Source organism: Malania oleifera, chromosome 11 (genome assembly GCF_029873635.1).
Source record: "Malania oleifera isolate guangnan ecotype guangnan chromosome 11, ASM2987363v1, whole genome shotgun sequence".
In the NCBI taxonomy this organism is placed as follows: Eukaryota; Viridiplantae; Streptophyta; class Magnoliopsida; order Santalales; family Ximeniaceae; genus Malania; species Malania oleifera.
The window spans coordinates 75,049,903-75,063,349 of NC_080427.1; the positions used below are offsets into that span (position 1 = coordinate 75,049,903).

At 36.5% G+C, this 13,447-nt stretch overlaps 1 protein-coding gene across 1 annotated transcript in view; it reads left to right on the top strand.

Annotated features, from left to right (window-relative positions):
* LOC131168340 (uncharacterized) overlaps positions 1-8,644 on the top strand; it is a 96,492-nt gene extending 87,848 nt beyond the window's left edge. Inside the window, exon 10 of the mRNA XM_058127679.1 lies at positions 8,184-8,644. Coding sequence (XP_057983662.1) covers positions 8,184-8,282 — 99 coding nt within the window. The 3' untranslated portion in view covers positions 8,283-8,644. The remainder of the gene's footprint in view (positions 1-8,183) is intronic.
* Positions 8,645-13,447: the final 4,803 nt, after the last annotated feature.

A 13,447-nucleotide genomic window follows, 5' to 3' on the forward strand; every position in this document is an offset into this window, starting at 1 on the left:
TGGAATAGAATCTAAGTTGGAATTATGGAGAGAAGGTTTAGAATCTAGAGACTTTAGTATAAATAGAAATAAGATAGAATATATGAAATGTAATTTCAGTCATAGTAGGAGGAACACTAGAGACAGTTAAACTTGATAATGAAGAAATCAATAGCGCTAGTAGGTTTCGATACGTTGGATCCATGGTTTTAAATCGCGGTAGCGGGTAGCGTAACTTAACGGTAATGGGTGTAAAGGGAAGCGGGAGTAGGGGATGTTACATAACGGAAAGCAGGTGTAACGGCTGTGAATTTTTTTGAAGCACGCACAACCTTGTGCGTATTAGCATACTTGCATATTTTAAGCTTTTAGTCCTTCTTAGAAAGAGTTTTAGTGTATTTGGATCCTTTAATTTGAGTAACTAAGTCATTTGGTGAGGACAACAAGTTTACATTTGTTTTAAACCACCATTGATAGAAAAACTACGTGTGTGCGTATTTATACTTCTCATTGTTCTTATCTTTGATAAATTCTTATGTGTGCTAAATTAATTTAAAAAAGAAAAATACATTATACACCCCATTAATATATTAGACACATAAGACATACGAATAATACAAATATAAAATATGAGGTGCACTGAGTCACTATGTGAGTGCCTCATCTGCTACTGGTGAGGCTATAGGGCTCATGCCTCAAGCATTTTTTATGTTTTCTTAATTCAACATATTTCTGTTTTAATTCCATCCCACTTATTTATTTGAAGATAACAATGATGTAAGCAACAATACTGCATCTTCTTTTTTTATCTGCTCCTGAAATATAGTCCCACAGTACCAGAAGCTCCAAACTTAGCAGCCCTTCTTATCACACAAATATCTCTCTCTTGCTCTCTCTACTTCTTCATCTTCTTCTTCTCAGCAGGCCAGTAACAACCACTCAACCAGCTCAACCAAATTTTCTTCATCATCTTCTTTTTTTTACTAAAGGGGAGCTTAGGCGCAACGGTAAGGTTGTCGCCATGTGACCTGGAGGTCACGGGTTCGAGGCGTGGAAACAGCCTCTTGCAAAAATGTAAGGTAAGGCTGCATACTATAGACCCATTATGGCCCACCCCTTCCCTGGACCCCGCATACGCGGAAGCTTTGTGTACCGGGCTGCCCTTTATCTTCTTCTTCTTACTCATGATCGGCTGGTCTTCTTCTCTCCTTGTTTTTGTCATCTTCTTCATGTTTACTGTTGGTTTATGTTTCTATCTTTTTCCCTTCTTTTATGCATGTTTTTAGAGCTTAAAGATGCTGCTGTCATCTTTTATTTATTTATTTTTTCAAATTTTTTTTCTAGGCAGACAGCAATTCTATTCCCTCTGTTCTCCCCCTTTCCCCTTCACTTTTTTCTCTGTTATACACTCTTTTATCCTTCTGTTTCCCACTCTGTTGGTTTCATATTCTCTCTCTTTTTTTCTTTCTAATTTATATTAAATTATTTGAGATTATAATGGTTTCTTTAGGCCCTAAAAAGGATCTTGCATTGAAGCGTATGTTTTAGTATTGAATATTATTTCTTTTTTTGGATAAAAAATTACTGCGAATGCATTTAACAATTGAGAATCCATCTTATGTGGCCTTTTACACAATTTTTAATAAATGTGAACCTCAGTCTCTTGCTCATCAGGCCTGGGCTCTAGGTACCCTTGGCATCTAAGGGAACCTTGCACCTTTAACAACTGTTCTTACTCTTCCTTGTAGGCATCAGGTCAGCAATTTAAATGTTGAGTTTGAGGTATCCCAATCAAAATGCCTGGACTAAGTCATGTTTTTGGGGCATGCAGAATTAAAATATGCATCGGCTGATCAGCCTGTGGATTCTCAGATATTATACCCACATGAATGAAGCCACCAAATATTGATTTACTCCAAAAAAATTTTAACGGGGAGTCCCAATAAGATGTTTCAATGTTTTGGGCTGGTTTCTGAGTTGAAGATACAAGATAGGCTGGAGGGGGGAAGGACATAGGGAGGCAATGACTGCAAGCTAATGACAAAAATGCGGGAGGGTTTGCTGTCTCCTCTAAATGGATTTTCATACATGAAGTTTGAACCGTCTCCACATTTTTATTTTTTAAGCATTAGGCTATTAATCTCCATCTTAAACATCTCCTCTTTGCGATTACGATCCTGTCATCATGCTTTAGTGAATACTAGTCCAAGCTCATGTAGGTACTAGTAACACATTCAAATTCCCAACATTTGCATCCTAAAATTGCACAACTAGCTCAAATGTCATGATCATATCTATTTCATTTTAAATGCAAAATGGGTCAAATTGGTATTCATTTGGAAGCCTCAGATATCTAGTTTCACAAGAAAATGCAGAGCTATTTTTACAAAATTATTAGTCAAAGGTTATAAGGATCATCTTAATCAGTTATCCATAATGTGTGCACATTAGCTAACAGCCCATGGCACTCAGGCATAATTTCAAATCATGATGCCTATCAAATAATGAGTAAAATCATATTGAATCTCAACTGAGCCACTATTTTTTTTTCCTCCCATTTTTTCTCCGTTCCGTAAGCTATAAATTTAGGGCCAAAATAGGGATTTAACTACTTTAAGAGGTTCAATTGCCTTAGGACACAGATTATAGTTTTATTAGTGATAATGCCAAACTTACTCATGATCTAGTTTTGGGTTTGATGTACATTTCCACCAGTGAAAAGTGCAAGGCTGTAGTCCACAGCAGATTGAAGCACCATGGCAGAATCAGGGTTCTTTTTGTTCTTGTTCTTTCTTATTTTTTAATCCCTCTGGCTGAGCTGTCTATGAAAGATTGTAGCAGCTTTGAGTATTGTTGGCGTGATTGTATGCTTGATTGTAGGATTAAAATTGTGGCATGATTATAGGAGGAATTTTCGGATAGGTAAATATTGTAATCTATATTCATTCATCTTGTACAGGAAAAAGGTAAGAAGAAAGATAGAGAATTTTATTTTTCATTTTTTATCATGGTATTAGAGACAAGGTTCCAACTCTGGACCTAGCTTTTTCCCTAACCCTACCCATGCCTTCTCTGCCGCCATCGTTTAGACGTGCCTGATGCCTTCACCGACGACGATGAAGGCCTGCACTGGCCAGCACTGTCTTGCCCCTTCGGAAAAAAAAGAAAATAAAATTTCACAGCCCTTGACGGGCACCATCCGGAGCGTTCATCAGCGTCAGTGACGTTCCAAAGGAAGACCAACACATCCTTCCCATCCCGTGGTTCAGTACCTGGAAAAACCCCACATCTCCGACGCCCACTGGACCTCGTCCACGACTGTCTTCCGCCGAAACACATCTCCTCGAGTGCCGGATTATTTGTTGGCTCCATCCTTCTGATGCGTAACTATGGAGATCTCATGGCTGTTTGATGGACTGCCTTTGTACATTCCTTTCTTATTTTCATTAAAGTGAAGGCTAGTAGCCCCACCTCTCTCATTTTTCCCTTTTCTTTCCTTTTCCTTTATTTGGGTGTCCTTTGTGAGATTACTCTTTGTTGCTGTTTTGGAGTTTCTATTTTAGGATTTGGAAAAAGATGGAGACTGCCATGTTTTATTTTATCTTGTGACTATAGTGGATGTAGTGGATGCTTTGCTAGCTCTCTCGGTATCTGACCACTGAAGCTATTATTTGCAAGTTGCAGAACAGCCAACCTTGTCAGAAGGCCAAATTTACGTGGGATTTTTCTTGTGAGGGCATTACTCGTGAGGGATATCCATTCAAGGTTACTACTCTTGAACAATTCAATTGGAATTTCACCACTAAGAAAGTTATTATTGAGAATAAGATCCTTCAGATTCTTGCAGCTCCCTATCTCTGCAGGTTTGCAGGTTTTTTTGTGAGCTTGAAATCCAAGAACTGTTCTATCCGATTTTTTTTTTTTCCTCAATGGAGGACACCGGAAATCTCGGCACCTCTGTTACTACTTTATTTAATTCTTGTCATAATGCTGATAGTAATATTTGGATACCTGACTCTGGGGCTACCGATCACATGACGTTCGATCCCAATGATTTCTCACACACTTCTCCACCGTGACGCACAAACATTGCAAATGCCAATGGAGTTGTTTCTTCGGTCACCGGGGCTGGCACGGTGACTTTGTCTCCTTCTCTCATATTATCTAACACTTTATTGGTTCCCTCTCTGTCTCATAAGTTAGTCTCTGTTAGCCAAGTAACAACAGACTTAAATTGTGTTGTGCTCATTTATCCTACTTTTTTGTCTTCTTCGGGATATTCTCACAAAGGAGATCATTGGGCACGGTACTAAGAGAGTGGGGGGGGGGGTGGGGTTTTTACTACATGGATGATTTCAGTGTGGGTCGAGCACATCATATGCGTCATCCGAATGGTATCAAGGAGAAACAGATTTGGCTTTTACATCGTCGATTAGGACATTCGTTATTTGGGTATATGCGTCATTTATTCCCTGATTTATTTTCACACATATCAACTGCTGACTTTAAGTGTGATACTTGCATTCTTGGCAAAAGTCATCAAGTTACTTATCCATTGAGTATGCATAAAAGTGACGTTCCATTTGCTTTAATCCATTCCGATGTGTGGGGACCCTCTCCTGTTTCCTATTGCATTTGAAATTCGCTGGTTTGTAATATTTGTAAAATGATTGTACTCGCATGACTTGGCTATACTTGCTGAAACATAAAGATGAGGTATTAAGTGTGTTCAAATCATTTCATGTCATGGTTCAGACTCAATTCTCAGCCAAGATACAGATTCTCTGGTCCAATAATGGTCGTGAATATTTTAACTAGGGATACCTTGATTATTTCCAACACCATGGAATTATTCATGAATCTTATTGCTCATGGACTCCTTAGCAAAATGGTGTTGCTGAACGAAAAACCAACATATACTTGAAATTTCTCGTGCCCTTTTACTTGGCGCCCATGTACCCAACTAGCACTGGGCTGATGCAGTTGCTACAACTATGAACCTCCTCAAGCGTATGCCATCTAAAGTTTTGGATTTTAAGACACCCCTATAGGCTCTTTCAACTTATGTGTCCTTGCCTACAGTATTAATGATTCCTCCCCGAGTCTTTGGATGTGTAGCTTTTGTACATCTCCATAAGGACCAACGCAATAAACTTGATCCATGTGCTATTCGATGTCTTTTTTTTGGAATATGTCGTACATCAAAAAGGATATTGGTGCTATGACCTGATCACCAAACGCACCTATGTCACTATGGATGTGACATTCTTGGAATCCGACATGTTCTACTCTCCCTCGGTATCCAATTCTTCTCTTCAAAGGGAGATCCAAGTTGAAGAGCAGAATTGGTGAAGATTTGACTACTGGCTAGGGTTTGATGACATAAATACGGTAGTCAGTGGGGAACCTGATAAAACTCCAGATCAATCTTCAGAGGATGACATAACTCTAAGAGCAACATCTACACCAGCAACATCTACATCAACCCCACCTGAAGCTGAACAAGAATCCCTCCACAACTTAGTACCTAAAGAGCCATCTCCTGAGAATACCCCTAAGGTAAACTCTCCCATTACACTTCCAACTAATAATGATATGGGTATCTCTGCTGGTTATACCTTACCTTCCAAGCATAATTGTGAAAAGCCACTAAATAGGTACTCTCCATAAATTGAGGAACGAAGGTCAAGGTATCCGATTGGCAACTATGTATCTGCAAAGAAACTATCCGAACCCATTAAAAAATATGCACATGAACTTTCCTCGTACCATGTTCCCGCTGATGTTCTGGAAGCTCTAACAGACCCTAAGTGGACCCAAGCTATAAAAGAAGAGATGGAGGCATTACTAAAGAACAAAACATGGGTTCTTGTGTCGTTGCCTAGAGGAAAAAGGACGGTGGGATGCAAATAAGTGTTTTCCATTAAACACATGGCAGATGGATCTATCGAACGATATAAAGCAAGACTGGTGGCAAAGGGCTATACACAAACATATGGCGTGGACTATCAAGAAACGTTCTCACCAGTAGCCAAGTTGAATACAGTTAGAGTCTTGTTATCTGTAATAGCAAATCTCGACTGGTCGCTGCACCAGTTTGATATAAAGAATGCCTTTCTTCACGATGATCTTGAGGAGGAAGTGTATATGGATATTCCACTAGGGTATACGACAACCTCAACGACTAAGGTTGTGTGTAAATTACAGCGCGCACTGTATGGACTAAAGCAATCACCAAGAGCATGGTTTGGGCGATTTAGCTTGGCAATGAAGAAATATGGGTTTCAAAAAGCAACTCAGACCATACACTCTTCCTGAAGCATCAACTGGGCAAGGTAATAGCATTTAATAATCTATGTAGATGATATGATCATTATAGGAGATGATCCAGAAGAAATAACAAGACTTCAAGAGCAATTAACAATAGAGTTTGAGGTGAAAAATCTAGGCGTACTCAAATATTTTCTAGGAATTGAAGTTTCTAGGTCTAAGCAAGGCATATTTCTTTCCCAACGAAATATATCCTAGATTTATTATCAGAAGTTGGGTTACTAGATTGTAAGCCCACAGATACACCAATAATCTAGAATCACAAGCTTGGAGAATACCTAGACCAAGTGCCAACAGACAAAGGAAGGTACCAGAGATTGGTTGGGAAACTTATTTATCTATCCCATACACGGCATGACATCGCCTATGCAATAGGTGTAGTAAGTCAATTCATGCATTGTCCAAGTGAAGATCATATGACTGCAGTGATTCCGATTCTTCGATACCTAAAGTCCTTCCCTAGAAAAGGACTTATGTTCTATAAAAAAAACCACTTGAGGGTTGAAGGTTATACAAATGCTGACTAGGCAGGAAATATTTCAGATAGAAAATCCACCTCTCAGGCTATTTTACGTTTGTTGGAGGGAACTTGGTTACATGGAGAAGCAAGAAGCAAAAGGTGGTAACATTATCAAGTGCAGAAGCTGAGTTTTGTGGGATGGTTAAGGGTTTGTGTGAGCTTCTCTGGCTTTGAAGACTATTAACTGAAATTGGCTATGCCTCAAACTACGAGATGGACTTATTTTGTGATAACAAGGCTGCTATTGACATTTCTCATAATCTAGTTCAGCATGATCGGATCAAATATGTGGAAGTAGATCGACACTTCATCAAACAAAATCTTGAGGCCAAGATAATTCGATTTCTATTCGTTAAGTCCGAAGACCAGTTGGCAAATATACTTACAAAAGCTGTGTGCAGTAAGAGCTTCTACAACTCACTTGACAAGTTGGGCATTAGAGATATATATGCACCAACTTGAGGGGGAGTGTTGGTGTGATTGTAGGCTTGGTTGTAGGATTAAAATTGTGGCATGATTATAGGAGGAATTTTCGGATAGGTAAATATTGTAATATATAGAAAAAGGTAAGAAGAAAGATACATAATTTTATTTTTCATTTTTTATCAAGTGTTAATTAGGAGATTGAAAAATACGATGTTAGTGATAGAAAAACCCCTGTTGATCATTGAACTGTGACCTAAAATTTCATGGCAACAGTTGAATTCCTCGTAAAGCTATGAAATTTGGGAGAGAAGAGGAGACATAGATGATTGGGATGGTAGATTTGCAGAGCCAAAGGAGAAAATGAAACATTTTCCAAGAAAATGAAGAATTTTATTTTCAAGATCTGAAAATTCGGAGAAAATGAGAAATTTGCAAAATCAAAGATGTTGACAATGTGACTTGGTTTAAACACTCATGTTTAAGTTCTAAAAAACAAAAGTATTTTTTTTTTTTCTACTTCTATTGAAATATGATCTTTGTTTATTTGTGTTTTGATTTGTGAGAAAATGGGAAGATTTTTGTTTTTATTTTTGGCAGTGCACCTTGGTTTGTCCTTTAAAGTTTAAAAGGAAAAAGAAAAAAGGATAAATTTCTTAGAGGTTCACGATTGACCCTATTATTCATCACATTTAAATCTTATTAAACAGGGTTGCAATGAAAAATTACGCATCCTCATATATTGAAAATTACCCTATTAGTTTTTTACTCTTATTAAACAGGATAAATTTCTGAACGAACCCATATGTTGATTCAATCTTCAATGTTCAGCACTGACGTTTTCCAAAAAACTGTATTTTGCTTAATTGTATGCATGTTAATTGGGAGTCCTAAGCGATGAACATTGACATTGTTTGTATTTTTACTACAGGTGCCGTTCATTATTGATCCCAACACTGATACCCAACTTGGTGACTGCAAGACCATTTTATCTTATTTGTTTGGTACATACTCAGCTGCCACTTTATAGTTTCAACATGTCTTCAAAAACTCCTGCAGTTGAGATCTAATACCAGTTCAGATATTTTGAACGCTGTGTATATGCTGTGTGTGCGCGTTTCTGAATATCGAGGAGCAGGGCATAGACATGTAAACTTGTCCCAGAGCTCTAGATTTGAATTTGTGTGGATTTAGACAAAATTCAGTACGATTTTGTATCATATTTCTTTTAAATTTACGAAATCCAAAGCTAATGTCTCTCCCAAACATAGGGTCTGTGTCCAAAGTTATCCCTAATTGCCTAAACATGTGTTTGGGAGCTTTGAATTTGGCTGTTGATTCGGATTTGTGTGAACAAAATGCAATATAAAAATGTATTGAATTTTGTCAAAATTTATACAAATTTGAAGATGAGATTTGTACTTGATGTTGCCCCAACATATGATAAATGTAATCCATAAATACTAACTCATTGTTTATTTACTTCAAATTTTTATAAGAAGAAAGATGCAGATATCTCAAGGTGAAAAAATATGATATAATAGCCCGAAAATGGAGAGATCTAGCGAAATAAAGACAAGGGAAGTAGGGCTTATGCACCCAAACGAAGAAAGAAATGTGGTTGGATCAAGAAAAAGGAGAAAGGGTGGCGGTATGGATGTAAAAAATGCAATTAATTATAGTAATGGCAATTAGAAAACTTTACATCCCGTTTTAAACGGAAAAGAAATATGAATAATATTTCATTTTTCTTAATTTGTTAATCATATTAATTTTTTTTTTAAATTTTTAATAGTATTTAAATTATAAGAAAAATGTGATGAAAATTTAATCTTTTTTATTTTTTTAAATAGAATTTTTGATCCAAACGAACTCTTAGAGATGAAAAATACGGAACTTCTAATTAGGTCTGCCATTAGACACATCTCTTGACATTTAAAAAATGAATGACATCAATCTCATTTTGTATTTAATCATAATTAGTGGAATGCCTGTGCTGCACAGCAGAGCAATTTAAGAGTTATTACTTTCAAAGGCACTAGAAAAATAAAAATAACAGAAAGCAAACAAGATGTGCCAATTACAGAGAGCAATAGTCTTCAGAAAGAGCAAAAAATGTTTATAATCCTGAACCTTTAGGTCAAATAATATCTATATTTCAGTGATCAAACTAATGAAGCAGAAAAAGGAAGGAACAGTTCCCATTTAGCCTTTGTTTTTTATGCATGTTCAAAGTTGAACCTTGCTTTCTTTCTTTTTCTAATTTTCTTCATGCTGCAAAGCATAAACAAGTCAGTTATTTTAGAATCAAATTATAAACTTTTAAAATGAAGATTTAACATAGATAATAATCTCTTGATTGGGATAATGGATGCATGTAAATGTGTTTGTAACTTAAGAATTGTGTAGAGTTAAAATCAGCATTAGTTATTTGAGGCATGGTAGTTGGTGCCAATTATTTTTTTCCTCTGAGAACCAATGCATATTCACTTCAAATAAATGCTAAATGAAATAATTTTAACCTAACTACAATGAAGTATTATGAGACCTTGCCTCGTAAAAATTTCATACAAGATTGAAACCTGTAGCATCATTGTATGACCAAAATCTTCTTATACATGTCTGCTATGAGATCGAGATATGCATTTTTAACTCTCTAATGCCCTCGTTGTAGTAGTCCACCCTCGTTGGAGTAGTAGTCCACACCTCTATATAGGATCCGTCCAAATGACAGTACCTTGAGGTAACTTTGGTATGAAATGTAATAATCTCGATCCATCTCCGTTGATATTGTGTGCTTACCTCTCGTATCTTTGCCCTTACAAAAGTCATCTCAATAGACTGAAATATAAATCATCCTTAAATGGTCAAAAACTCCCTGATACATACTTGATATGGTATTTTCATAGATTTTCTCATTTAATATCTCAAGCCTTCGTCAAAGTGGCCCACACCTCTTTGATCCATCGCATCGCAAAACCCCAAAGTGACTTTTGTGCTAAATGCAATGGTCTCGACCCAAAATTTTGACGAAATATTGTATGCATTGGACCATAGTGCCTCCTAATTTTGCTGCATGAAAGGCACTCACAAGATTGAAGTACAAACCATGGTAAGTAAGAACAATTTGCAGGATAAAAGGCTCAACAAACCCATAGTAACATATGAAAACATAGTTGAAAACATAAATAAATTTTAATTTTTCTTAGCTAGCATAATCAGACAAATAACATTGCATTTGCTGTTTCGACAATGAAGTTAACATTTATAATTCAAGACTGCAAATGAAAGATCATTCTTATCTCTAAATATTAAAGATTCTAATAAGTAAATCTTGTTTCATTTGCCAATATGGGGTCCAGTGCTAGTTGATTTTTTTTTTTTTTTTTTAAAGGACAATGTGAAACTATCAAAGGAAAATACCAACTAGAATAATAGATACCACCACAACTAAGAGAAATCAAAATGAGTAACAAATAAGGAGTGGCTGAACATGATTTATTGCAACACAAACAAATCAGAAAGAAAAAGAATAGTGTCAAGATAAACAATGTAGAAATAACTATGAGTTGTCGACAACAAATTTAGTTACGAAATCAGGTACCAAGTAATAGCTTTTCCCAAGATAAACTCTATAAATCATAAATATAAATATAAAATTGATTACGCGCCACAGTTGTGTAATTATGCATTTAAGATCATAATTTTAATTAAAATGTCTAATTTTGTCTAATGTTTTAATCATCGAGCTCACCCTATAATTTTAAGATAAATTAGCCTACTTTTGTTGAAAATCTGCGGACACTCATATTTTATTATTGCAAGATAATTTTTGGAAGCCAAGCCATGCACGCAAAGAATAGCCTTTTTCAACACTATTTTATAATCTGTGTGTAATTCTCTCATCCGATCTCCAATTCAAATCATTCAAGATGCTGTAGAAAGCTAAGAGAACCCTCTACAACTTTCATGCTTTGTGTTTTGAAAAATACGGACAACATTAAGGTCGAAATCGGACATGAAGTTACCATATGCTGTTTTTATGAACTATTTCGGCATTACTTTGTAATCTGGGTGCAACTTTCTCGTCCGAGCTCTGATCGAGATAATTAAAAATATTGTGGAAAACCAAGGAAATTCTGTACAATTTTCGTGTTTTGAGATTTGAGAGTTATGAGCTATCAGAGGGTTGAAATTGGGTTTGAAATTGGTTGGCAGACCGTGTGCTTTTGAAAAAAAAAAAAAGAAAATAAATAAATAAATAAAAACATAAATAATGATGTGACCTGGCCATGCAGCCGGGTCCTCTTGGTGGGGCGCTAGGCGAGATGCACACGGATAGGAGGGGGAGAAAACACAAAGAAAAGGGAAAAGAAAGGGAAGAAAAGGAGGATTTTGAAAAGTCAAAGAAAAAGAGGCCAATTAGGTTTTCTTGGTGGGGGCCGCAGACAAGGAAAATATAGAAGATACAAGAGGCCGCACCACACACATAGGGTTTTTTCACTGGGACTGAAGGTCGGGTGCACGGACAAGAGGATTCTTTTGGTGGTGAATTCTCACACACACTGGAGTTTTTTTTTTTTTTTTACTATTCTTTTTTTTTTTTGGGAGCAGGGGACTTGTCTTGGATTCTTGTTGGGAGACTGCATGGAAAAAGGTCAACACAAATAGTGGCAAAGGAAAGCGGCGGCACAGAAAAATAAAATCTTTTCAGGAACCGGAAAGCGGCGAACAAAGGCGGTGTTCAGGGTGTTCGCGAGGCGCGATGGCAATGCTGTGGCTGTCGTTTTATCTTTTACTCTACAAATAAAAACAAGTTTGGTGAAATCTTTTATGTTGGATTTAATTTTCGGAATGAGCTAATTTATGTATTCTAGGAAAACAATGTAGTCAGTTTTAAACTATGCTTGCTCTGCGATGCTAATCCGAAGTAGTTTTCCTTAATGTTTGTTTGAGTTATTCTGCACTTAATGCTTTTAATTAACTGACCATTAATTAGATGATGTTGGTATTATGATTTGCTACCGAAAGGGGGAATTGTAGGATAGATCTTGGATAATTCAGCGTAGGTGAATATAGAGATCGAAAGACTTATATGAACATACGTAACGTTAAATAAAATCGTAGATCTTATTGCGTTCTTGTGTCATTAATTTGCATACTCTTATGTTAAATAATAAATAAGGATAGGTTCTGATTGACTATCGAAAAGGGCTTTTGGAAAAATTGGAGATTTGCTAACAAATAGAGAAAACGAAGTCGAATTAGCTAGATGAGTAAAGCATAGTGCAAAACTAGGTGAAATCGGTTTCCTAGAAGCTTTCGCCCTCATTAATTTGATACACGACAACCAATTTTATTTTCTCTTGAACAATTTATTTAAAGTAGTCTTATTTCAATTTCACAGTCTAAAATTATTAATCTTTCTAAATAAAATCAAGGTTAGTATAATTTCGGTACTTGGTAAAATTAAGACATCAATCCCTGAGGACGATACTCTACATCATTATATTATAAAATTACAATACTGTGCACTTGCAGTTTTGCACCGATAAAAAATAGAGAGCGAAACTAAAAAATTACCATAGATTTTGTTGCGGTTATCTCAGTCAGAGTATATTAGCCATGTTTTATAGAGATTCAACATGAGTAGCGTCAAGGCAGTAAATAATCCATTGGCCGGTCATTTTCGTCTCTCCAAGGATCAAGCTCCCCAAATAGATGAAGAGAAGGGCTAAATGGCTAAGGTGCCTTACGCCTCAGTCATTGGAAGTCTCATGTACGTCATGGTTGGTACCAGACCAGACAATAGTCAAGCAGTGGGAGCTGTCAGCAGGTTTATGTCAAATCCAGGGAAGACTCACTGGGAAGTAGTGAAGTGGATTTTGAGATATCTACGTGGCACTATTGATAAGTGCCTATGTTTTGGTAAAGGAGATTTGAAAATTCAAGGATATGTTGATGCTGATTTTGTAGGTAAAATTGATCATTGCAGAAGTATCACCGGATATGTGTTCATTGTTGGCACAATAGTTGTCAGTTTAATGTCACAGATACAGAAGATTGTTGTTTTATCCACTACAGAAGCTGAGTATGTAACAGTGACAAAAGTCAGTAAAGAGATGATTTGGCTTTAAGGTTTGTTAACAGAGCTCGAAATAAAGCATGAAAGAAATGTTTTGCATAGTGACAGTT